Source organism: Heterodontus francisci, chromosome 47 (genome assembly GCF_036365525.1).
Source record: "Heterodontus francisci isolate sHetFra1 chromosome 47, sHetFra1.hap1, whole genome shotgun sequence".
NCBI classification, from domain to species: Eukaryota; Metazoa; Chordata; class Chondrichthyes; order Heterodontiformes; family Heterodontidae; genus Heterodontus; species Heterodontus francisci.
In genome coordinates, this window is record NC_090417.1 from 10,131,839 (window position 1) to 10,156,941 (window position 25,103).

Genomic DNA, 25,103 nt, shown 5'->3' on the forward strand with positions numbered 1-25,103 from the left:
AAATATGACTATGAAATTGGTAAAATTTGTCTCTGAATTTTGTAGGGCCCTATCCATAAGACCTAGCCTCAATTGATGACTCATTGCTTATCTGGTTACCCAGTTCAAAACTGCATCTTGAAGCATGCCTCAGGTGTTCTTTTTTCTGCTGAAGTTTAAATACCTGCTTTAATTGTACTGATCTTTCTATCTTTTTGTTCACAGCTGATATTATTTCCACAGTAGAATTCAACCACTCTGGAGAACTACTAGCAACTGGGGACAAGGGGGGTAGAGTTGTCATATTCCAGCAGGAGCAAGAGGTGAGTGTCAACTGTGTAGCACATCAACACATTTCAAGTGAACAAATCCTTCTATTTCCAGATTAAATAAAATAGTGAAATGGCTATTTGTGCGGCTTGTTTGTGTCAGACATGCCATAGAGTGCTGAGAGGAGCTTTCATGATAATCCTTCGATCCGCTATTATTACAATGCTTATTTTTCTGACTTGATGACCTGTAACAGGAAAAAGTGTACATGAGCCAAAATGCTTTAGTACAAAATGCTACATGGAATTTACAGCATAGCAACAGGACTATGCCAGTGTTTATGCTTCACCAGCCTCCTCCCTTCTTGCTTCATCTGAAACTGTTAATGTATCTTTCTATTCCTTTCTTGCTTAAATTCTTAACTAGCTTCCCCTTAAATTCTTCATTGCGATTTGCCTCAACCACTCCATCTTACAGTACTTTCCATATTGTCACCACTCTGATGCAAGAAGTTACTTCTGAAATCCTTATTCAATTTATTAGTGACCATCTTATATTTATTGACTCCGCACAAGTGGAAATATCTTCGCCAGTTCAACTCCATGGAACTGTTTCATAATTGTAAGGACCTCAAATAGATTTTTTGAGAGTAAATAGCCCCAACTTTTTCAGTCCTGCCTGATAGTTGAACTATCTCATTTCTGGCATCATCCTCATAAATCTCTCTTGCACTCTTTCAGTTCATCTGTGTCCTTTCTGTAATATCGAGACCAGAACTGTGTTGAGTAAGTGTAGTCTGACCAAAATTCTATACAGGTTTGACATAACTTCTATGCTTTTCAAGTCTCTTCCTGTAGAATTGACACCGTGTTTTGTTTATCATTTTTGTAGCTTTGTTACCCTTTGTTGCTCCTTGTACTCATTCAACAATCTGTCCCCACTGTTATGTATTTTTTCCCACTTTACTTTACTTAATGCCATCTCATCTCATAATTCATTGCTTCTATTTGCTGTTGACCATTACAAGGCAGTCCTGGTTCGTCTGTCACGTTCTACTCTCCATAAACCTGCGGTCATCCAAAGATCTGCTGCCTGTGTCTTAACTCTCCGAAGTCCTGGTTGCTCATAAACCCCTGTGCTCGCTGACCTACTTGGTTACTGGTGAAGCAGTACTTTGGTTTTAAAATTCTCACCCTTGTTTTCAAATCCCTCCAGGGCGTTAGCCCTCCATATCTGTGTAATCTGCTCCAGACCCACAACCCTGCAAGGTATCTGCTCTTTTCGAATTCTGGCCTCTTGTGCATCCCTGATAATCGCTTCATGGTTGTTGGCCATGTGTTCAGTTGCCTCAGCCTCGAGCTCTGGAATACCCTCCCTACACGTCTCCACCTCCCTTTACTTTTTAAAGCATTCAAAACCGACATGTGTAACTTAACTTTTAGTCATCTGACTTATTATCTCCTTTTGTGGCTCAGGGTCATCGTTGGTTTTATAATGCTCCTGTAAAGCTCCCTGGGACGGTTTATTAGGTTAAAGGTGCTGTCTTCATATAACTTCTTTGCAATCTGTTTCTTTGTTCTTTGTCTTATGCCTCTTAATCATTAACTTAAACATTATTATGATTGGATTACGATTGCCTCGATGTTCCCTGACACATAACTTAGCTCCTATGGTTCACCTCGCATTACTAGTTCCAGCAATGATACCTCTCTCGGGTTTCTGGCGTACTGGGTAAGGAAGGAGTCCTCTCCATGCTGTAAACCTCTATTCCCTTTTCCTTGCTTTTAACAGTTTGTTTGCTGGTCATCTCCTCTTATTAATATCAGAATTAAATACTAAAATTTAAGTTGGAAAATGTTACCAGGCAATTTCACCCGATTGTTCAGAGCCATTCAAATTTAATTTTGAACTGATAAGTTATATGGCCGTAAATTTGAAGTTGAACTGATGTGCAACAACTTCCAGGAGTGCAACTACTGTGCTCATCCAAGTTTAATTTACCGATTTCTACACTTTAGTGTTGTAGAACAGTTCATATTGGTGTGAAAGCAGAACCATTTTGTGTGGGTACAAATGTCTGGCAACGTTGCTGGCTGAAGGAGCTCTCTGAATGTAGTCTGAAAGGAAGTCTAGCTGTTGAGCTGCTCCACATGCCTGTAGTTACAAAAGGGATGGGTCTGTTTGTTACTCATAGCTCTTGGAAAAAAAAATCTATTTCCGCTTAAAGCCATGTTCGTTGGTGTGTTGATTGTAACGCAGCTGAACCCAGGTGGAATCTGAGGTGGAACCCAGATTGATGGTGCTGGACAGTGACACATGGAGTTGAAATTCTGGTTTAGATTGAGAGGAGTTGGAGGGGCAAGGGAGAGACAAAGTGAGCTAAATGCTTATTCTCTCAGACCAATTACTTTTGGAAGTACAAAAAGCTACTTGTAGCAAGTCTGAGAGTGCTAACTGTGATCATGTATCTGTGGTCACATAAGCATGCATGTTCTAATGAAGCAAGTGGAGCATCAATCTGTCTATTGTTGAATGGGGCTGCTGTGTCACAGTATGCCAGGAAGCAGCAGGATAGAACTGCACCAGCTCGAATGTTTACTGCCACTTGTGAGCTCTGTAACATCTTGATGTGGCTTTGTGAGCAAAGGGCATGTTTTCAGTTTTGGTTAATGTGCAGGAGTCTGATTAAGGATGTTTGCAGCCTCAGAGTTCAAACTCCTAATACAGTCGGGACAAATTTTCTCCTCTGACTGCTGATGAGGCTGCAGCTAAGTTTTACTTTGAAGTTTGTTTTAAAACTTCAAGAGCAAGTTAAAGTCAAGGAATTTAATCTTAGAGACATATTCACATGGCATTTTATCAGAACTCTGAAACATTTTCAAAACTGAAGTATTAATTAAACGAAATGAAAATACACTGAAATAAATGACCAAGCAAAATTTCATAAATAACACGGCAGTGAATGACTTTTTGGTGAAGGAACATTGGTCAGGAAAGCAGGTCAACTCCTTGGTATTTAAATAGTGTTGGGAGATGTGCAATGTCCACCTGAATCACCTTTTGTGAATATCCATCACCATATCCAGCAGAAAATATGCCAGAAAGAAAACCCTCACCAAATTCAGACAAAAATTTTCAAGAACCAATTACCTTCTGCAGTTATCTTGTCCTGCTTAATTTGAACTTCCAGCAGCATTGGTTTTCTAATTTATTCTGTTATTTCTTGCAGAACAAAAGCCAGCCTCATTGCAGAGGTGAATACAATGTTTACAGTACTTTTCAGAGCCACGAACCCGAATTTGACTACTTGAAAAGTTTAGAAATTGAAGAAAAGATCAATAAAATTAGATGGTTACCCCAACAAAATGCTGCACAGTTCCTTCTCTCTACAAATGGTAAGTTCATTCTGTCCCAGTGTTTCATCCTCTTGCTCAGGACTGCGCTCCACGACCTTGTCTAAGTGTCTTTTATTCTGGTGACTTAACCACTGTGAGTAAAAGTCACCTTCATGCTCCCTTCAGCCTCCATTTACCCAAAATGCTCCCTGAGCCCAGCACCCCACTTGCAGAAAGACATCAAACAGCTTTGTGGATCTCAGATTGTCTGTCTGCAAACTGCTTCTATCCTCTTTTGAAGGCAAGGGTACTAGTCCACAGGTACTGGTTGTCCTTCATTTCCTCCAACCTGGTGGCCTTTCTCCATGTGAGAGCCTTCACAACAGAGGCTATTGAAGTCTGCCCCGTCCTCACATGAAATCTGCAAACCTGCACTTTCTCATCTTGAAATGGCAAGGTCACTGAGCAGCAATTGGAATTGGAGTTCCTGCTTGAAAATTCCTCCCACTTCCATAATGTATGGTTGCCATGTGAACAGTATAGCCTCAGCTAATCTCAGCTCAAACCTAAGAATTTGATGCACTGGTTGACCTATTCACTGGGGAAACTGTTAGCGTTATTGGGGAACTTGAGAAGTACTTCTGAATGAAATGACAGTCAACTTGTGAATTGAAGGATATGGAAGAAAAACTCAGTTGGCAATTTTTTTTATAACTGGAGTTTGTAGTCATGATGCAATCAAGTACTTTTTATTTGGATAACATAATTAATTTAAAATAGAAGCAAAATTACTTCCTGTTTCTTCCTCCTTGCCTGCAAGGCACTGACTTTCGGTAATGTGCACTTCTGCAGGTGAGAGCATTCCTTTGATATTTCACTCAGTTGGCCTGGCTATTCAACCATGGGGATTGACTCTGATCGTCCTCCGACCAGACATCTTTGCATATGCAATTTGCAGCCTCTGGGTATTGATCAGATGACTTAAAAAAAAAAATAACGCCGATCTTCACTTGAGTCAGGGGCACCATCTTAGCTAAGTTCAGCGAACTCAAATCGATTTTGGGACCCTAGTCTATGCAATTGTTAGAAGTCACAATGCATCTGCCAAATAACGCGTGGATTAATTTTGTTCTTTTTTTGGTGAGTTGTACTTTGAAGTTCCTCTCAGGTCTGACAGACCAAATGTCAGGTTGCTTCATTGTAGGGTTTCTTGAAGTACCTGTTTGGAGGTTTTTCTGTGCTGTGTTGGTTGCAGTGACCACTCGTTTTCTCTTGGTTTTGATGTGTCTCTTGTGAATTGCAAACCAACGTGGGCTTCAACCTGTTTCAAGTCTTGCAATCTTGTGCTTTTATTTGTTTTTTAAAATTTGAGCCCAGTCTCAAGTGTTGCTATTTCCTTTTCGATGATCTGTGGGATGAGACACTAGTGAAACTTGGAAAAACTCCCATTATAATTTTTGAGTTAAATTGTCTCAAAGTGCTTTGCAAAATAAAATCTGTTCAGAATTCAGTGACTGATGGGCAATAGTCGATGCAAACATCGAAATCTAACTGGCGGAAGTTACTCTGGAAACATTTCTGAAATAAAGCACTGCTGGTGGAGAATACAAGAGGTTCAAATGGGATAGGGAGTTCTTGTGAACAAAAATGAGATGAATTGTCATTTGGATCCTTGTTGAGCCAAGACTCTGGGTGGCTTCTTCTGGAAGGTGTCGTACTGAGCTAACTGGCAAATTGGAGACTGTCGTGTTGCTCTGTTGCCGACTCAGCTCATAGGAAGTATACATCTGGGGTAAATGGAGCAAACTGCAGATACATCACACACAATTGTGTTCTGTGGTCTTGCTCTTTCTGATTGCTTTTGCCTATTCTGCTTTCTGCATCTTTATTCAGTTTCCTAATTGGTTGAATGCTGATTTCCCAAACACCAGTTCAAATAAAACAGAAAATTCTGAAAACACTCAGCAGGTCAGGCAGCATCAGTGGAGTGAGGAGCAGAGTCATGATTTTAGGTTGTTGATTTGTGATTAGGTCTGAATGAAATTAACTTTGAGCCCAAACCTGGCCAAATTTGCTCTGCAAATCACAATAGTTTCTGTCTGACCTCCAACGTGGTTTGAAAAAAAGAGTTCATAAAGTTCTGAAGACATCCAGAGAGAATTTGTGCTGTCACTGAAGTGTAGTATCCAATATGTAGTTGAAGCTCTGTGAAATGCTGCCTTTCGTTCAGTGCAGGTCAGAGTCCAATCACTGACATGACTACGGAGTTACACCACAAGATCTGAAACCACTGCAATTATGCAAAGCAGTTGTTTCAACTATGTAACCTAGTTAGATTTCATGGTCATCTTGTATTTATCGAGTTGACTGTGCAGGAAGGTCCCATTGTACTCGTGGCAGGGTTTGCTTTTTAACTGGTGGTCTCTATTCAATCCCAATTCTACATCTTCTCTCCATATCTATTTATATTTATTTTCAAGTCGTTACAAGGTTCCTTTTCAATCTGTTACTCTCTGAAAAGAGGTATTGTGGTGATAATCTTGCAGCAGTGCTGTTCAGTTAATGTCATGAGCTTCAGATGAATAAATATGCAGTATTTTCTGTGTGGGTGTGTGCATAGCTCTATCTATTATGACACAGTGGGAATGGGCGAGATGGAAAGTCCCAGCCTGTTGTGAAAGCAGAGTCCTGTGGAGCCTAAGGATTGCGAATATGTGGTTGTATAGAAATAGTTACTGTATAATTTAAGATTTGTGTTTTGGCCTTAGCCTTTGATCAGTGGTAGCAGTCTTGCCTCTGAGTCAGAAGGTTGTGGTTTGAAGCTCGTGCCTCGGACCTGAGCGCAAAATCTCGGTGGACGCTGCAATGTTACACTGAAGAAGTGCTTCAATGCCAGAGGTCTTTGAGATGAGAACTTAAACCGAGGTCTTGTGTACCCTCTCGAGTGGAAGATCCCATGGCACTATTCGAATAATTGCAGGAGCACCGAGCACTATTGGCTAACATTTTTCCTTCAATCGACATAACTGAAAACAGACTCTGGTCATATATTGCTGTTAGTGGGATCTTGCTTTGTGCAAGTTGGCTCTTATACTTGCCTATTTTGCAGCCCTGATTACACTCCAAAAAATACATATTGACTATGAAGCACATGGGGACATCCTGAGGTCAGTAAAGGCACTGTATAAATGCACTTTTATTTCATAATTCTTCCTATTCTTGGATGGCCAAGCCTTGTGGTCATTGATGGCTTTTCTGGTGGTCTTGGTTGAAATCATGACTTTGATCAACTAATCAGAAAAGTATGACGCTTTTTTGTGTGCTCTTAGCACAGTGTGACAAACAGTTATCATGTTAGCCCACATTTTACGCCAAGAATACTGTGTTGGAGCTGTCAATGTTCATGGTTATTATGGGGAAAATCGGGCAACAACCTTCAGCGTTGATTGTGCAGGTAAATCAGGGAGTTACTTTCCGATTTGTCCTGCTCCTCCTCAGGTTTGGCCGAGAGACTCTGCATTCAAACACATGAAGGGCATGAAGTTGCAGTACTTGACCACAGGATACCCACTAAACACAGTGTGGAAAGCTTCATTCTTGCCAAACCACCTCCCTGGCACTGAAAATTAACTTATACAAGTGTGGAGTCTCATTCGTTTGGAATTTTATCATTAGAAATTTAAAAACCTGTAAAAACGTGTCTTGCTTTTTGTCATTCGGACCCCCACCTGCCAAGAATGAGGCATATTAATTTTGTCATATGAACATTGATTTTAAACTGTAATTGGAGCGAGGAAATGACTTGTTAAACAAGATCAGCCATGGCTGTAAAAAACATTTACCTACGGACAGACAGTGCTTATGGAGACAAAGGACCATTTCCTGACCCATTCAGCCCACAATGAACTTCGAGCACCAGACATTAAAGGGGAGGAAGCTCACATTCCAGGATGACTGCTAAGATAGCCGAATCCACAAACAGGCGTGGTCAAACCAGCTAGTCACATGACTAACCTGCTGGGCAACCTGAGTTTTTTTGTTATTGTACTGTTTGAGAGAGAGACTGTTTGCTCCTGGACTGTAAAGACCTCTCCTGGTTGGCCCGCCACAGCCTTTCCTGTCTGCTTCCATCTCTTTCTCATAGAACTGCAAAACCACTGAAGACATGAACCTCAGGAGAGAAAAGTCTGCTACATTGAACAAGATTTAAGAGGAATACTGGGCCCAACAAAAAGCAAGACCTACCTACAATCTAGGACTCAATAGCGAGCTTGAAGAACAGTAACAAAAACTCTGCAGATATTGCCTCAAACTTTTCCACTTTATTTCTTTTGCTCTTTTCTGTCTCTATCTGCATGTGTGTATTGCATATGCATACTAGGGTGGGCGCGTCGCATCTCCATAGGCATGAACTGAATTAGAGTTTAAGTGTAATAAATTTCAACCTTTCTTCTTTAAACCTAAGAAAACCTGTTTGGCTTGTTTCTTTGCCTTAAAATTGGAAAGCAGTGAACAAGGATTCACGAAGGGGGGAGCTAAAAAAAACTGTGTTTAAAAATAAAAAAACCCTGTTATGCTAAGACCAGGTGGTTCAACCCCTTCTCACCTGGTCGTAAAACCTTTTCTTTATTTCTCTTAATCCCATCTTCCTTTTTCTCTTTATTTCACATTGTGCATGTGATTTTACTTAAAATTAGATATTCTACTTATTATTTGTTAGTGGGATCTGGGCGTCGCTGGCGAGACCAGCATTTATTGCCCACTCCTAATTGCCCTTGAACTGAGTGGCTTGCGAGGCCATTTTGGAGGTCAGACGAGGTCAGGACAGCAGATTTCCTTCTCTAAAGGGCATTCGTGAACCAGATGGGTTTTTACAACAATCGACCAGGTTTTCATGGTCACCATTAAGCTAGCTTTTTAATTCCAGACATATTAACTAAATTCAAATTTCACCATCTGCTGTGGTGGGATTCGAACCAGTGGACCCAGAGCATTAGATTGGGCTCTGGATTACTAGTCCAGTGAATCGATTAGCAGGCAAGATAGACTCGGGACTCCTGCACTGCCTGCCTAGTTCTCTTAGCCTGCCTGACGGTCACCCATTCCCTCTCTGCCTGCATACCTGCGGTGTGACCACCTCTCTAAATGTGCTATCCACGTAGTCCTCTTCTTTGTGGATGCGCAACAGTGACTCCAGCCACTGCTTGAGTTCCGAAACTCGGAGCTCAAGCTTCCGCAGCAGGTGACGCTTCCTGCAGATATGTTCGTCCAGGACACGTAGTGCCTCCATGACTTAACACATACCGCAGGATGTACATTCCACTTGCCTGAGCTGACCTGTCATAACGTAACTTCAAAAACTTTTTCTTACAATGATAAGTAAAATACCAGGACCTCACCAATCAACTTCTTATATTGTACCGAAGAGAGAGGCAGCTATTGGAGGCTTAAAAAAGGTCGAAGAAAGAAAGGAGCCCCTCCCTCACACAGAAAACTCCCACTTTACACTCAAATTTATTTCCTTAATTTATAGATTCCCCTCCTCACCAGACTCCCTTCTTCACACTCTGTGCCCTCCAGCAGCACTCAATGCAGTGCTGTCCGTTGGAGACAGCTCCTTCAATGCCGATAAAGGCTGCTTGCAAAACCTCCTTCATCTGAAGACAATGCACACGAAAATTGTGGAAATACATACAGACATCACATGCATTGCAGTGGTTCAAGAAGGTGGCTTACTACCGCCTTCTCAAGGGACATCCAAGATGGGCAATAAATACTGGACTTGCCAGTGAGGTCTGCATCCTGTGAATGAAGGAAAAAAAATTTGGCCAGTTCAGCTTGTGCTTTTTAGTGGGTTTCAAACCACCTGATAGAGGTTGTGGTTTTATCGAAAAATGTGACAAAGGTGAAGGTGTCTTTTGATCATGGGTGGCGCAGTGGTTAGCACTGCAGCCTCACAGCTCCAGCGACCCGGGTTCAATTCTGGGTACTGCCTGTGTGGAGTTTGCAAGTTCTCCCTGTGTCTGCGTGGGTTTTCTCCGGGTGCTCCGGTTTCCTCCCACAAGCCAAAAGACTTGCAGGTTGGTAGGTAAATTGGCCATTATAAATTGCCACTAGTATAGGTAGGTGGTAGGGAAATATAGGGACAGGTGGGGATGTTTGGTAGGAATATGGGATTAGTGTAGGATTAATATAAATGGGTGGTTGATGGTCGGCACAGACTCGGTGGGCCGAAGGGCCTGTTTCAGTGCTGTATCTCTAAACTAAACTAAACCTTCTCTCCGTCTGAAATGTGATTATCTTGGACTGCCTTCCAGGTACTTGACCTATGTGTCTGTATGAGCAGGTTTCTAATTTATGTCATCCAGTTAGCTTAATAAAATTATTGCAGCTATGTGTTACAAATTATGATACAGATCACAGTGGTATTAACAAAAACTTAACTTTAAAGTTGTCAAAAATGTTTCACTTCGTTGAAATGTTGGGTGATTTTAAAACATCTGGCCAGGGTGATGATTATTGTGGCAGAGGTTAGCTATTTATTGTATAATTTTTCTACATCAGTGAACTGCGTCAGTGCCCTGAAGTTTTATTTATTGGCAGGTGGTCAGTTTCTTGACATGGTGGCATCTTCAGTTTGAATCTGAAGCATGTTTTTGAAGCATTGGAACTCTGTCTCTCCTTGCCCACCTGAGTGTCGAAATCACAGTCACCACGTGGTGGCCAACATGTTCATTCCCCACTGGCACTGCCATATTCAATAGAAACTGCTTCATGAGCTGATGCTTTGCATCACCCAGCTGAGTGAAGGAAACAAATTGGATCTGGATTAAACATTGTAATTATTCTGTAATTAGGCTGGGAGATTTGGTGGGGAGGGGTGCATGGGTGTGAAGAAATGAGCCTCACTGCATTTTTTATTTAAAAAATTGGGTGAAATGCCGATGGATGGCACCTGCACTTAACTGGTGAAGGACAGTGCAAAGTTATGCCATCTGACTGTCCTGTCCCAAATTTAAAAAAAAACTTGTGATGCATCTTGATACTGTCGGTGGGATTTGCAGCGTGCAAAATGCATTGCCATGCCAAAAGTATGCTTTGTACAGACCAATCCTTGACTTGAGAGCAAACAGTATTTGGAATCGTGAGATCTTGGAAGTGTTTTTGTTTGTTGGTATCTTGTGAACTTTGTAGATTTATATACATTTCTGTCTTTCGTAAAGTTATTCTCTGGTAATAATGCAGCATTGCTTTCAGTGTCTGCTGTGATGCAATAATTATCATGTTTCTGGTCAGTATTATTCAATGTTTGGGGCAGTCACTTCGCTTGTGAGGAGCTGCTTTTCACAAACTCATTCATGTTAAAATGCCCCTCTTCAATTTTTGTAGAAACTAAACTCCAAGCATTCAGGTACTGCAGTGAGCTGCTGGCACAAAAAGAGGTAAATAATCTAGATCTAATTGCCATTTCTGAGACATGGTTACAAGGAGATCAAGGTTGGGAAATGGATGTTCTTGGGTACACAATATTTCGGAGAGACAGAATGGCAAAGGAGGAGAGGGAGCGTTGATAGTAAAGGGTGGCATAAGGACAGTAATAAGAAGGAATCTGGCCTCAAGATCATGAAGTAGAATCAGTTTGGGTGGAAATGAGGAATAGCAGGAGTCAGAAAAAACTGGTGGGAGTAGTTTACAGGCCCCCGAACAGGAGTTATATTATTGGACAGAACATTAAATGGGAAATTATTGGAATAAGTAAAAAAGGTAATGTATTAATTATGGGGGACTTGAATCTGCATGATGACTACTGGGACAATCAAATTGGCAACAGTGGTCCAGAAGATGAACTCATAGAATGCTTTCATGACAGTTTCTAGGAGAAATACGTTGTAGAACTGACAAGGGATGAAGCTATCCCAGATCTCGTATTGTGTAATGAAGCAAGGTTAATAAGCAATTTGCAGTAAAAGATCCACTGGGAAATAGTGATCATAATACCATTGAATTTCATTTTAAGTTTGAAAGTGACATATTTCAATCACAAAAAAGAATTTTAAACTTCAAGCCAGTTACGAAGGTATGAGGGGAGAACTGGCTGAGGTTAATTGGGTAAATAGACTGGAAGGTCTGGCGCTAAATGAACAGTGCAAAGCATTTAAAGAAACAATTCAAAGGTTTCAACAAACGTACATTCCGTTCAAAAACAAAAACTCCTCAACAAAGAGCCATCCGAGGCTAACTCGGGTAGTGAAGGAGAGTATTAGACTAAAATAAGCGGCTTACAATGTTGCAAAAATTAGGAGCAAGTCTGAGGATTGGGAGTGTTTTAGAACCCAGCAAAAGGCCACCAAAAAGTTGATAAGAGAAGAAATAGAATGAGAGTAAATTAGCCAGCAATATAAAAACAGATTGTAAGAGCTTTCGTCAGTCCATAAAAAGGAAGAGAGTAGCTAAAGTGGATGTTGGTCCCTTAGAGGCAGAAACAGGAGAAATCATTTTGGGGAATGATGAAATGGCAATGGCATTGAAGAAATATTTTGTGTCGGTCTTGACAACAGAAGACACAAGTTTCATGCCAGAAATAGGTAGTAATCTCGGGGCTAAAAAGAGTGAGGAAATTAAGGACATTGAGAGCAGCCGAGAAAAAGTATTGGATGAACTTGAGACTAAAATCTGACAAGTCCTCGGGACCAGATGGCCGACACCCTCAGGTTCTAAAAGAGATAGCAGCAGAGATAGTGGCTGCGTTGGGTCAGATTTTCCAGAATTCCTTAGATTCAGGAATGGTCCTGTCATATTGGAAGTTGGCAAATGTTATACCGCTTTTCAAGAAAGGAGGCGGAGAGAAAACCTAACATCAGTTAGCCTAACATTAGCCTAACATCAGTCGTTGGGAAGATGCTGGGAGCTGTTAAATAAGTCTTGACATTGCACTTGGAAAAGCAGAGTATGATCAGAATAAGACAGCATGTTTTTATTAAAGGGCGATCCTGTTTGACAAATTTATTAGAGTTTTTTGAGGGTGTAACTGGTAGGGTAGATCAAGGGGAACCAATGGATGTAGTATATCTGGATTTTCAAAAGGCATTAGATAAGGTGCCTCATAAAAGGTTAATAGGCAAGATAAGAGCTCATGGCATTGGGGGTAATATAATAGTGTGGATAGAGGATTGGTTAACAGACAGGACAGAGAGTGGGCATAAATGAGGCATTTTCAAGTTGGCAGGCAGTGAATAGTGGGGTGCCGCAGGGATCAGTGCTGGGGCCTCAGCTATTTACACTCTACATTAATGTCTTGGATGAAGAGACAGAAAGTAATGTATCAAAGTTTGCTTTCAGGGGAAAGGTAAGCTGCGGGGAGGACGTAGAGAGGCTGCAAAGTGGTATAAGCAGGTTTAGTGAGTGGGCACCAAGGTGGCAAATGAAATGTAGGGAAGTGTGAAGTTGTTCACTTTGGTCGTAAAAATAGAAAAGCAGAATTTTTTTTTAAGTTGTGAAACTGGTAAGTGTTGATGTTCAGAGAGACTTGGCGGAACTCGTACAAGGAACGCACAAAGTTAACATGCAGGTGCAGCAGGCTATTCAGAAGGCACTTGGCATGTTGGCCTTTATTGCAAGGAAATTGGAGTACTGGAACAAAGAAGTCTGTGTAAAATTGTACAGGGCTTTGGTGAGACAGCATCTGGAATACTGTGTGCAGTTTTGGTCTCCACATTGAAGAAAGGATATACTGGCACTGGAGGCAGTGCAGCAAAGGTTCATTAAATTGGTCCCTGGGTTGTCCTGTGATGAGAGGTTGAGTAAATGCGGCCTATATTCTCTGGAGTTTAGAAGAATGAGAGGTGATCTATTTGAGACGTGCAAGATTCTGAAAGGGTGTAATAGGGTTGAAGCTGAGGGATGGCTCCCACTGGTCAGGGAATTGATAACATGGGGACACAGTCTCAGGATAAGAGGCTAATCATTCAGGACTGAGATGAGGAGAAATTACTGCACTCAAAGGGTTGTGAATCTTTGGAATTCTCTACCCCAGAGGGTTGTGGATGATCCATCATTGAATACATTTAAGGCTACGAGAGACAGATTTTTGGTCTCGCAGGGAATCAAGGGATATGGGGAGCGGGCAGGCAAGTGGAATTGAAGCCCGACATCAGCCATGATTGTATTGAATGGCAGAGCAAGCTTGATGGGCCATATGGTCTACTTCTGCTCCTATTTCTTGTGTTGTTGTGTGAACTCATGCCACTCAATATGTGATGAGATACTCCTTTGTTTGTTAGATAAAACAATAAAGTTGTGGAAAATCAGCGAAAGAGACAAACGACCAGAGGGTTATAACTTGAAGGAAGAGGATGGTAGATACAGAGATCCAGCCACAGTCACTACACTTAAGGTGAGCACTCAGTATAAACTGCATTTCAGTTTACTGAAATTTATTTTACGCATCGACAATGTTTCTGTGCACTTAGGACTAGTGACAGTCATGTGTGAAATCTGTAGAAAATAACTGTCCTTGAAAGAAAAATTGCAAGACACTTCATAATTCATGGGACTTGGTGATGTTGTTTCAGGTTCCAGTTGCTGCAGAGCTTCTGGGCTCTGCTGTTAACACGGAGATCCAGAACCCAAACATAGGGGAAGCTGTGCCCCATGTTTGATTAAACTGTTGGCCCCAGCACCAGATAGTCAGAACACCAGCAACTTGGATTTATTCAGCACCTATTATGTTGTAAAATATCATAAGGTGCTGCATAGGTGTGTTCGCAAACAAAATATGACATCGAGATATGAGGTATCAGCGCATATGATCTAAAGCTTGGTCAAGGAGGTACATTTTAAGCAGCGTCTCAAAGTAGGAAAGAGAAACCGAGGGATCAGGGAAAGAATATCACAACTTAAGGCCTTGGCAGCTGAAGGATTTAGGAAACATTGGAATAGAGGGAACGCATGCATGAATGAGGGTTTCAGATGCATGTTTTTGTCGGCAAGCTAGTTTACCCTCGGGTCTGTTTTTTGTGTTGTCTATATCTGGTGCTTGTGAGCAGTGCCTCAAAATTGGATTTTTTTTTCTATGTTTATTGATTTACTAGCACATTACCTCTATTTTTGTATGAAGATATACATGTTGACATTACAGAGAGGCATTTATACCATTGTGTCTGTGCCAACTCGTTGCTCGTGCAATCCAAAACTAAGAGCATTATCCTGCCTTCTCCCCATAGGCATGCATCTTTCTCAGTTATCCACTTGCTCTTTAAAACATATGTTTTGGCTTCGACTACTCCCTGTGACCAGTCATTCCACCCTCCAGTAATTTTCTGCATGCAGAAAGTTTGTGACTTTGTTATCCTTGTGATGTTGTAAATTGATGCCCTCTCATCACTGACTCGCCAAACACAGGATACATTCTTTGTATTCAAATGACTTCATAATTTTACAACTAAGATTTCAGAAATGACCAGTTTTTGTTTTCTTTTGTGCAGTCAGTGTGAATTTGAGAAGTGAGCTTGGGATGACCTCGAGTGTTGGCCCGACTCCTTCTCCCAAACCATACAAAACTTTAACAAGAGTTGCTTTAAAGTAATGTGCCTTGCTCTGCTCTGTTTGCTCCAGCTTTAACATTGTTTCTGCTCATGTTCAGGTTCCAGTGTTCAAACCAATGGATTTAATGGTTGAAGCAAGCCCTCGAAGAATATTTGCGAATGCACATACATATCATATAAACTCTATTTCAGTCAATAGTGACTATGAAACTTACTTATCAGCGGATGATCTTAGGATTAACCTGTGGCATTTAGAAATCACAGACAGAAGTTTTAGTATCCTTATCGATGTGCAGTTGAATCCCTTTTGGGGGAATGAGTTTTATTTCCGGCAGCATTAGTACTGAGCTAACTTTTCTCTTCAGTACAAAGCCTTGTTCTGCACCTTGTTTCATAATGGCAGTTGGTACATGCAGGCCAGGAAGGTCTTGAGTTCAGTTCACAGTTTGTACTCAAGATAGCTGATATCGACCAGGATGGCTGTACAAACACGACAATTTGGCCTCAGTACCATGGGGCCAGGTATGGGAAATCAGCCAGAAAGGTAGCCGCTCCTGGCTGTCCAGTGATCCCTGTGCTTGGATGTCGGGTGAGAACATTGTCTTTGTTATCATTCCAAGGTCAAATAGCTGGATGGTATTGACTTGATTCGCATATGAATAGCAGCCACTTGGGAGAAGTATTGGACTGATGAGACACCTCGGGAATTCTATCCCAGCAGGAATTAACACTTGCGGGAGCAGAACGTGAAAATTGTCTTTTGCAAGATAAAACTAGTCAAACATTTTATGTTGCTGATCTGAAAGAGCTTCCTCCCCATCTATCTCCTGTTGCTCTCTTTTTTTTTCTCCAACATCACAATCTACAAATTGTTCATTTGAGAAGAGTGAGCAGTTATATATGACATGCAACCAGCTTCGACCCTCCCCATCTCTTCCACTCTTAACAGATCAGCTCAATTGATTTGGCAGCTCCTGCAGGCAGCTTATATGTGTCATGCACTGAGTACTCTCCCTTTCTGGCATAGCATGTTAGTCAGCAGCCAGCTTCCTGACCAGGCTGCAGCAAGCAGAGCAATGACAGAACTATTTGGCAAGTAAAATGGACAGTGATGGTGTGATTATTTGGTGATAGTCAGTTGTAGTTTTTGTGGAGTGATGATGCTTTTTGAAGTGGAGAGTTGGAGGATGAGCTCTGAAGGATATGAGGGCATGTGATAATGCAAGTTGCTGCATGACTTGGGATGGGCAGTCATAAAATGAGTAAGGCTTTTGTGAAAATTGGGGAGTGGCAGTTGTGGAAATACAGTCACAATCAACTTTATTATTTGTGCTTGGATAAGACTCGATCATCTCTTAAACCTACCACGGAATCAAGTTGCAACCAGCAAGTGGAAGCTATCCCACTTGATGTATTATTTGGAAAAAAAAAAATGAAGTCCAACCATCACAAACACAAGAAAATTAGTTGTAAGTCGTTAGTGGAAACTCGAATGTGCTTAATTTGTCTTAGGGCGAATAATCTTCACCAATTCCCAATATGATTCTTCACACATGTGTTTTCCATGAATGCTTTTCTGAGATTCTTTTATTATTGTATTGCAACTAAAGGGGATCCTTTCTCTTAATTGTAACTTCAAAAAAATGGTTTCCTGTTAGCTGAAGATACCTTTACCCATCCTTTAAACAGGTTGACATTTTGTCTGGCTGGTAAATGATGTGTTGTCCTTGACAGTCTGTGTCTCAGATATTGTAGATATCAAGCCTGCTAACATGGAGGAGCTGACTGAAGTGATTACAGCAGCGGAGTTCCACCCTAATCAGTGCAACACATTTGTATACAGCAGTAGCAAAGGAACCATTCGATTGTGTGACATGCGAGCAGCTGCCTTGTGTGACAAACATGCCAAATGTAAGTGTGTTCTTCAGACTGTAGTGATTTGTATATTTAATAAAGGCTCCTTTCGCACAGATGAGAATCAAGTATTTCAGTCAGCAACGAGCAACATCAACCAAGGATTGTTCTGTAGCCACTGCCATTTAAGCAGCCTGCTTCAGTCTGTTTGCAGGCAACAATGGAACCAGACCACCTGTCTGTTGGGCTGGGAAACAACAAGTTTTATTTTCTCAGAAGTGCATTGATATTTTATTTCTATGCTTTGCTGATGGCTGTGTGGGTAAACCGTGCTGTTGAAACAGAGAAACAAAGACAGTCCCAGGTTTGATTCCGACACTGTGCTGAACCGACTGATGTAATATTGTGAGTATTATGCCCTGTTTTCTCAACTTCCACCTCACAGTCATGCCAAGCTGCATGAGCTCTCTATTCCCAAGTGAATTTATTTGACTCTTTATAACCTAAATTTTAAATCATCCCATGTCCTTGTTCTGCTCTCGCTTAGTTATATATCCCTGAGTGCAGCCTCTGGTCATGACATTGTTTTGCTGTGTTATTCCTAATCCACAATTGATAGTGTCTCATTCTGTCACAGCGCCCCTAAACATCTCCATCTTGCCAACTCTCCCTCTTTCTTTGAGAAGCTCCTTAAAATTCCATCTCTCCAGTTACACACTTGCACCATCCCATCTCCCTTCTGCATGGAATTCACTATTTTTCCTTCACTCTTTCCAAGATTGCCCTCTGTAAGTGAGGCGCACTAGAGGAATGTAACTTGATGCGAGAGTTAGAGAGTCATAGAATGGTTACAGCACAGAAGGAAGCCATTCAGCCCGTCGTGTCTGAGCCGGCTCTCTTTAAGAGCTACTGAGCAAGTCCTGTTACTCTGCCTTTTTTCTCTTCAGGTGTTTATCCAATTCCCTTCTGAAAGACATGATTGAATCTGCCTCCACCGCACTCTCAGACAGTGCATTCCAGATCCTAAACATTTGCTGCACAAAAAGTTTTTTCCTCACGTCTCAGTGTCCTCTGCTTCTTGACCCTTCTATGCCAATGTTAGGTGTTTGTCCCTATTCTGTCCAGACCCCTCATGATTTTGTGATCTTTTTAAAGCAAATTGATAAAATTGCAGCAGCTTGTGACCCTTGTGATTTGTGAGAGTGGTGACATGGCTGGCAAAATTCAGCAGTGCCTGATGTACCAATTAGTTTTGTCTATTGGCAGTCAATTGACTAGATTTCTCAATACTATCAGACGAAGAACACCAAGACCTTTTCACAGGAGAATTACAGCCAACCAAGCAAGTCTGAATGTCTGAAAGTTATCGGAGACCATTTTGTGGCTCTTAGCCTCCAGTATTTTTCCAACCATTTGTTTTGTCAAATGTGCACTGTGTTACTTGTAAAGACAGCTGAAGCTGACCAGTCTGACTTGAATAGAAATGTGCTGAATAAGTGTTGGTGAATATGCTGCACAATCAAGGCAACAGGTACTTCAACACGAAAAAATGGAACAGGAATGGAGAGGGTGAACCCTCTGGTTGTTAACCATCCCAACTTTTTACTTCCTTCCACAGTGTTTGAAGAACCTGAAGATCCCAGTAACAGGTCGTTCTTCTCAGAAATTATTTCTTCAATATCAGATGTCAAATTCAGTCACAGTGGTCGCTACATGATGACACGAGATTACCTATCTGTCAAAATCTGGGACTTAAATATGGAAAGCAGACCTGTGGAGACATACCAGGTACACAGGTTCCTACCATTTTGTGTGTGTGTTCCTCCTAAGAGCTTGCAATACTGCTCACTTATGTGAATTTTCTGGTCATCAAGGTGAGGGACATGGATGCAAGGGAACACTTTGCACATCAGGCACCCAGTGTTGGTGTCGAGCATTTCCAGGTCAGGTGCTGCACAGGTTACATGCAGAGTAAAGCTCTTTGTACGCTGCCTTAACAGTGCATCAGAAGAAAAGCACTTGCTGAAGCAGTGTGACATTCTTCCATGTGAATATACCTGTCTATACCAGCCAGGTGAAATTGCGAGCGAATAACACATTTGGGCGCTTAGTTTTGTGAACCTGCTTTCACATTATCCAATCTGATTACAGTGACTGATATCGGAGTATAGCCTTTCCTCACATTGTGTTGTCTTTTTTGTGTTCAGCATCCTTTTGATATAAAATGATGACTTATTCACATCAGCATCTGTCACAAAAAGGAACTCTAGGTAACCAGCACTCTGCAAGGTGCATTCAACTGATGGTGCGAATTCTGTTTGGCTGCTCAGATGTGAGATTTTTCACTTGCGCTCACACTTGATGATGAATGCGCGGGTGTGAATGATTGTACCTCTGCTTTTTGGCTGATGGCTCAATGATGAAATAATAACAACTTGCACCCTAAAGTGCCTTGTGATGTCTCCGCGTTTCACATAGGATACTGAATTATTTATAGTTACTGTTAGAGACCTGACCACAGCAAACACTTTGCAAGTGGCAGGATCCCACAAACGGTTGAGAGATGAATGACCAGTTAATTGGTTAATCCTATCATTGGAATACAGGAACATGAGTAGGCCATTTAACCTCTCGATCTTATTCCTCCATTAAATGACATCATGGTTGATCTGCGACCTAACTCCACACACCTCCCTTTTTCCCACATCTCTTAATAACTTTGGATAACAAAAATCCATCAATCTCACATTTACAATTGATCGAGTGTCAACTGTTATTGTGGAAAAGTCTTCCAAAAGTCAACCACCAATTGTGGCGGCACTGGTAGGTTAGAGTTGGTGGAGAAAACAAACAGCAGAAGATAAGGGGAGCTCAGCAACCAAGTAACCTTGGCTGGATGGATTGGGGAGGAACGAGGGGATGGCACGGCAGTGGGGGTTGGTGGGGAGGGGGCAGGGGTGTGGAGGTTGGTGGAGGAAGAAAACATCAAGTGAGGAGAGCCCAACAACAAAATTAAGCTGGAAGGGATTGGGGACGGTGGGGGGGGGTGGGGAGGGGGGTGAAAAACATGATGGTTTGGGGGAATGCATGGGAGGGATGACATTGGAAGAAAAGGCAGGAAGGGTGATGCAGCGATCATGACAGGAGTGGACTGCAAGGAATGGGATACGTATGGCATGAGAGGCAAAGCATGGGATGGGGATTTCAACAAGTTCTTTTGGGCCTCCTTATCTCGAGAGACAATGGATACGCGCCTGGAGGTGGTCAGTGGTTTGTGAAACAGCGCCTGGAGTGGCTATAAAGGCCAATTCTAGAGTGACAGGCTCTTCCACAGGTGCTGCAGATAAAATTGGTTGTCGGGGCTGTTATACAGTTGGCTCTCCCCTTTCGCCTCTGTCTTTTTTCCTGCCAACTGCTAAGTCTCTTAGACTCGCCACGCTTTCGCCCCGCCATTATGGTTGCCCGTCACAGGACTTCATGTTGCGTTTGCAGACGTCTTTAAAGCGGAGACAATGACGGCCAGTGGGTCTGATACCAGTGACGAGCTCGCTGTACAATGTGTCCTCAGGGATCCTGCCATCTGACATGCGGCTCACATGGCCAAGCCATCTCAGGCGCCGCTGGCTTAGTAGGGTGTATATGCTGGGGATGTTGGCCGCCTCGAGGACTTCTGTGTTGGAGATACAGCCCTGCCACCTGATGCCAAGGATTCTCCGGAGGCAGCGAAGATGGAATGAATTGAGACGTCGCTCTTGGCTGACGTACGTTGTCCAGGCCTCGCTGCCGTAGAGCAAGGCACTGAGGACACAGGCTTGATACACTCGGACTTTTGTATTCTGTGTCAGTGCGCCATTTTCCCACACTCTCTTGGCCAGTCTGGACGGAGCAGAGGAAGCCTTCCCCATGCGCTTGTTGAATTCTGCATCGAGAGACAGGTTACTGGTGATAGTTGAGCCTAGGTAGGTGAACTCTTGAACCACTTCCAGAGTGTGGTCGTCGATATTGATGGCTGGGGCATTTCTGGCGTCCTGTCCCATGATGTTCGTTTTCTTGATGCTGATGGTTCGGCCAATTTCGGTGCAGGCAGCCGCAATCCTGTCGATGAGTCTCTGCAGACACTCTTCAGTGTGACATGTTAATGCAGCATCGTCAGCAAAGAGGAGTTCCCTGATGAGGACTTTCCGAACTTTGGTCTTCGCTCTTAGACGGGCAAGGTTGAACAACCTGCCCCCTGATCTTATGTGGAGGAAAATTCCTTCTTCTGAAGACTTGAACGCGTGTGAGAGAAGCAGGGAGAAGAAGATCCCAAACAGTGTAGGTGCGAGAACACAGCCCTGTTTCACGCCACTCAGGATAGGAAAGGGGTCTGATGAGGCGCCGCTATGCTGAATTGTGCCTTTCATCTTGTCATGGAATGAGGTGATGATTCTTAGTAGCTTTGGTGGGCATCCAATCTTTTCTAGTAGTCTGAAGAGACCACGTCTGCTGACTAGGTCAAAGGCTTTGGTGAGATCAATGAAAGCAACGTAGAGGGGCATCTGTTGTTCACGGCATTTCTCCTGTAGCTGGCGAAGGGAGAACAGCATGTCAACGGTGCATCTCTCTGCTCGAAAGCCACACTGTGCCTCAGGGTAGACACGCTCAGCCAGCTTCTGGAGCCTGTTTAAAGTGACTCGAGCGAAGACTTTCCCCACTATGCTGAGCAGTGAGATTCCACAGTAGTTGTTGCAGTCACCGCGGTCACCCTTGTTTTTATACAGGGTGATGATATTGGCATCGCGCATGTCCTGTGGTATTGCTCCCTTGTCTCAGCACAGGCAAAGCAGTTCGTAGAGTGCTGAAAGTATAGCAGGCTTGGCACTCTTGATGATTTCATATTGTATGATTTAATAAAATCACCATTTCACTTTTTAAATTAGAAGACATTGTCCCTGAGTTTATGTAATCTTTGATTGTGATTAACTCTTCCCAGGTCAATTTCTCCCTAATGTCCGATGGTCAGAAGTGCTTTCACTACTTCAGGTGCCGTCTCACCACCGCCTTTTTTGCTGAAGCATGACTTCGAGCCCCTTGTGTTCCTTCGGGCCCTTTGTATTGGTTGCGAGAGGAATCTTATGCGTCCTTACATAGTGTCCTGGGATCATAAACATCCCATGAACCTTTGAAACAGGTCTCCGGTTCATGACATTGCACCTTTCCCTTAATATTGCATTGGATTGTCCTCCTAAATTATGTGGTGATGTCTTGGAGTGGGGCTAGCACCCACAGCGTTCTGGCTCAAATGAGAGTGGCACCAACTGAACCAAGTTGACTCGAGTTAAAAGGTAACATCATACACATTTGGCCAAAGTATTAGCGCATGAGTATAATGGCGGTAGGTAGTGTTGGACAAATAAAACGTGTAACTGAGTTTGGCAGTGATGTCCTGCTTAGGTTCGACAGATCTGTTGTTACGGTGAAGTTGCTGGAGTCTGTTGCACAGCTCCGCAAATGTAACTTTGTGTTGGTGCCAGCCCTAGACCTAAACTTTTGGATGGATTGATTTAAAAGTTCGGTGCACGTGTTGTACGTCAAGCGATATTACTGTGTCTGTGCTGCAGCTCACTGCTTTTTCTTTTGTGCTTTTCTCCATGTGTTCGCACTTTTTTTTTTCTCAATGAGTTTTGTTTGAGCTCAGGGAGTGGGCAGCACTGTATTAGGCTGCAAAGGTGATATTGAAAGTTTTTTTTAAATTCACTTTCACGGGATGTGGGCATCACTGGCAAGACCAGCATTTATTTCCCATCCCTAATTCCACTCGGCAAAATTGTGATGAGACGTTACTTTGAACCGCTGCAGTCCTGGTGGTGCAGCTACTCCCACATTGCATGCATTCAGTGGTGGTGGAAGAAGCAGGAACTTTAAACACAGAGGCAACTACTTAATTCAAGAGGACAGTTGTCAGTTGTTGGAAATGTCCAAGTTTAAATAGTTTATTTGGAAGTTGCATTAGATTCTGACAAATTGAGAGCAGTTTCCAGCCATAAGATAGTACATTTGCTTTTGGAGCACTGGCAACACAGTGTTAAAATGTAGACAAGGAAGAGAGCAACTTGAGAGAAGAATTGTAATACTGTTTATGCTAATACCTCCCACACTCTTGCCGATCTCACCAAGAAAAACCAGCTATGTTTCTAAATTTCACACCTGGCTGCATCAGTTTCATTAAGTCTTATCCAGGTGTTTGAGCGTTTAAGTGACAGTCCAGATGTTCAGAGAACTAATTTTGTCCTCCTTGTATCTTGCATAGAATTTCAGTCTGCTGTTGGCTCAGTAGAACTTGTCTGTGTTGTTGCTGATTCACTGTTTGTTCTTACAGGTGCACGAATACCTCCGAAGCAAACTCTGCTCGCTATATGAAAACGACTGTATTTTTGACAAGTTCGAATGTTGTTGGAATGGTTGTGATAGGTACAAGCTGATTCTTCTACAATGAGATCCTCAACTGTTAATTTTCCTCTGCTTCTGTCCTTATTGCTGCTTATACTGTGTGGCCTCTATACGGTATCATGGGACAGATGATTTCTGTATGCATGTGTCGCAGGTACAGTTTGAACCAGTGCTTAGCACCAATTTGCGCGATACAATTTGGGCTTGTACTTGTGTTTGCAATGTAACAAGACTTGGTCAGGGGTCTCCTGTTTGAGATTAAATTGGCTGCAAGATGAGAGATGTCTACCAATGGAAAGTTGGAACCAAGTTAAGACTCCTTTGCAGACTTGGTCAGCCAACACTTGAGCTTGGCAGGTCTGCTGTTCTCCAGAGCATTGCTCATGGTGTTCAGCCAACCTGGTTGAGTGGAAATCATCCCACCTGGCTTTGGAGAACTCTGCAAACTAGGCCCCCTGTGGGTAGGGTGGTCCTTAATGTTGATCAGAGGTTTGTGCTGGATCCAGTGTTTTGAGCTCCAGCAGTATCTCCCCTGTGGTGACTGTGGCCTCATTGCGTGTGTGTGTGTGTGTGTGTGTGTGTGTGTGTGTGTGGGGAGGTGATAACATTTCTGTATGGTGTTGGCAGTTGACTGGATTTTTACTTCGAGGGTGGAATGGGCTGGTTTCTGTTAAGTCTGTGGATGCTGGATCCCTAATCGAGTCAGAGAGTTATACAGCACAGAAGCGGGCCCTGTGGCCCACTGTGTCCGCACCGGTCATCAAGCCTATCTGTTCAAATCCCATTTTCCAGCACTTGGCTCATAGCCTTGTATGCTATGGTGTTTCTAGTGCTCATCTAAATACTTATTAATGTTGTGAGGGTTCCTGCCTCTACCACCCCTTCAGGCAGTATGTTCCAGATTCCAACCACCCTTTGGGTGAATAAGGTTTTCCTCAAATCCTCTCTAAACCTCTTGCCCCTAAAATCTATGTCCCCTGGTTATTGATACCTCCGCTAAGGGAAAACGTTTCTTTCTATCTATCCTATCTGTGCCCTTCATAATTTTGTATACCTCAATCAGGTCCCCCCTCAGCCTTCTCTGCTCTAAGGAAAACAACCCTAGCCTATCTATTCTCTCTCCATTGCTGAAATGCTGCAGCCCAGGCAACATCCAGTGCAATCACATCCTTTCTATTGTGTGGTGACCAAAACTGTACACAGTACTCCAGTTGTGGCTTAACTAGTCTAATATCTGAGGGGTTGGAGTTAGCTGGTAAGATTTTTGTGAGGGTGAGCGCTCAAACTTGGCATCGTGGAAGATGGGGTTGGCTCGATTTCTAAATATTGAAGGATGGGGTTGGGTTGGGGGTGGTGATGTGTTGGGCAAATTTTTGACACGTGCTTCTTGCACCTGACTTGCTCATGGAGTCAGTTGACTGATGTGCCAATGTACTTCTGTTTCTGATTGCAGCTTGATAGTAATAGAGCCAAAATTCATTAATTGCCAATCCAGCTCTTCTTAACACAGTGTAGCGTGGCTTAGAGAGTTAGCTCGTTGATAGATTCCTACAAACGACCATTTTGTTTCACAACTTCATGTGGTTAACAGTTGAAGCTTGAAGAATTTTGACAGAACAGTGTGTTTGATAAGTAAAGACTGAAGATCATGTGCATTCTGGGTGACCATAAGTGCATATTTTTTTTCTTGAAA

The 25,103-nt window shown here is 42.6% G+C and overlaps 1 protein-coding gene across 1 annotated transcript in view; it reads left to right on the top strand.

Moving 5' to 3' along the window:
* LOC137357109 (serine/threonine-protein phosphatase 2A 55 kDa regulatory subunit B alpha isoform) overlaps positions 1 to 25,103 on the top strand; it is an 88,519-nt gene that overhangs the window by 61,154 nt on the left and 2,262 nt on the right. The window contains exons 3-9 of the mRNA XM_068023143.1: positions 205 to 302; positions 3,479 to 3,644; positions 13,865 to 13,977; positions 15,226 to 15,403; positions 16,874 to 17,038; positions 18,600 to 18,769; positions 23,340 to 23,431. Of these exons, the coding sequence (XP_067879244.1) occupies positions 205 to 302; positions 3,479 to 3,644; positions 13,865 to 13,977; positions 15,226 to 15,403; positions 16,874 to 17,038; positions 18,600 to 18,769; positions 23,340 to 23,431 (982 nt within the window). The remainder of the gene's footprint in view (positions 1 to 204; positions 303 to 3,478; positions 3,645 to 13,864; positions 13,978 to 15,225; positions 15,404 to 16,873; positions 17,039 to 18,599; positions 18,770 to 23,339; positions 23,432 to 25,103) is intronic.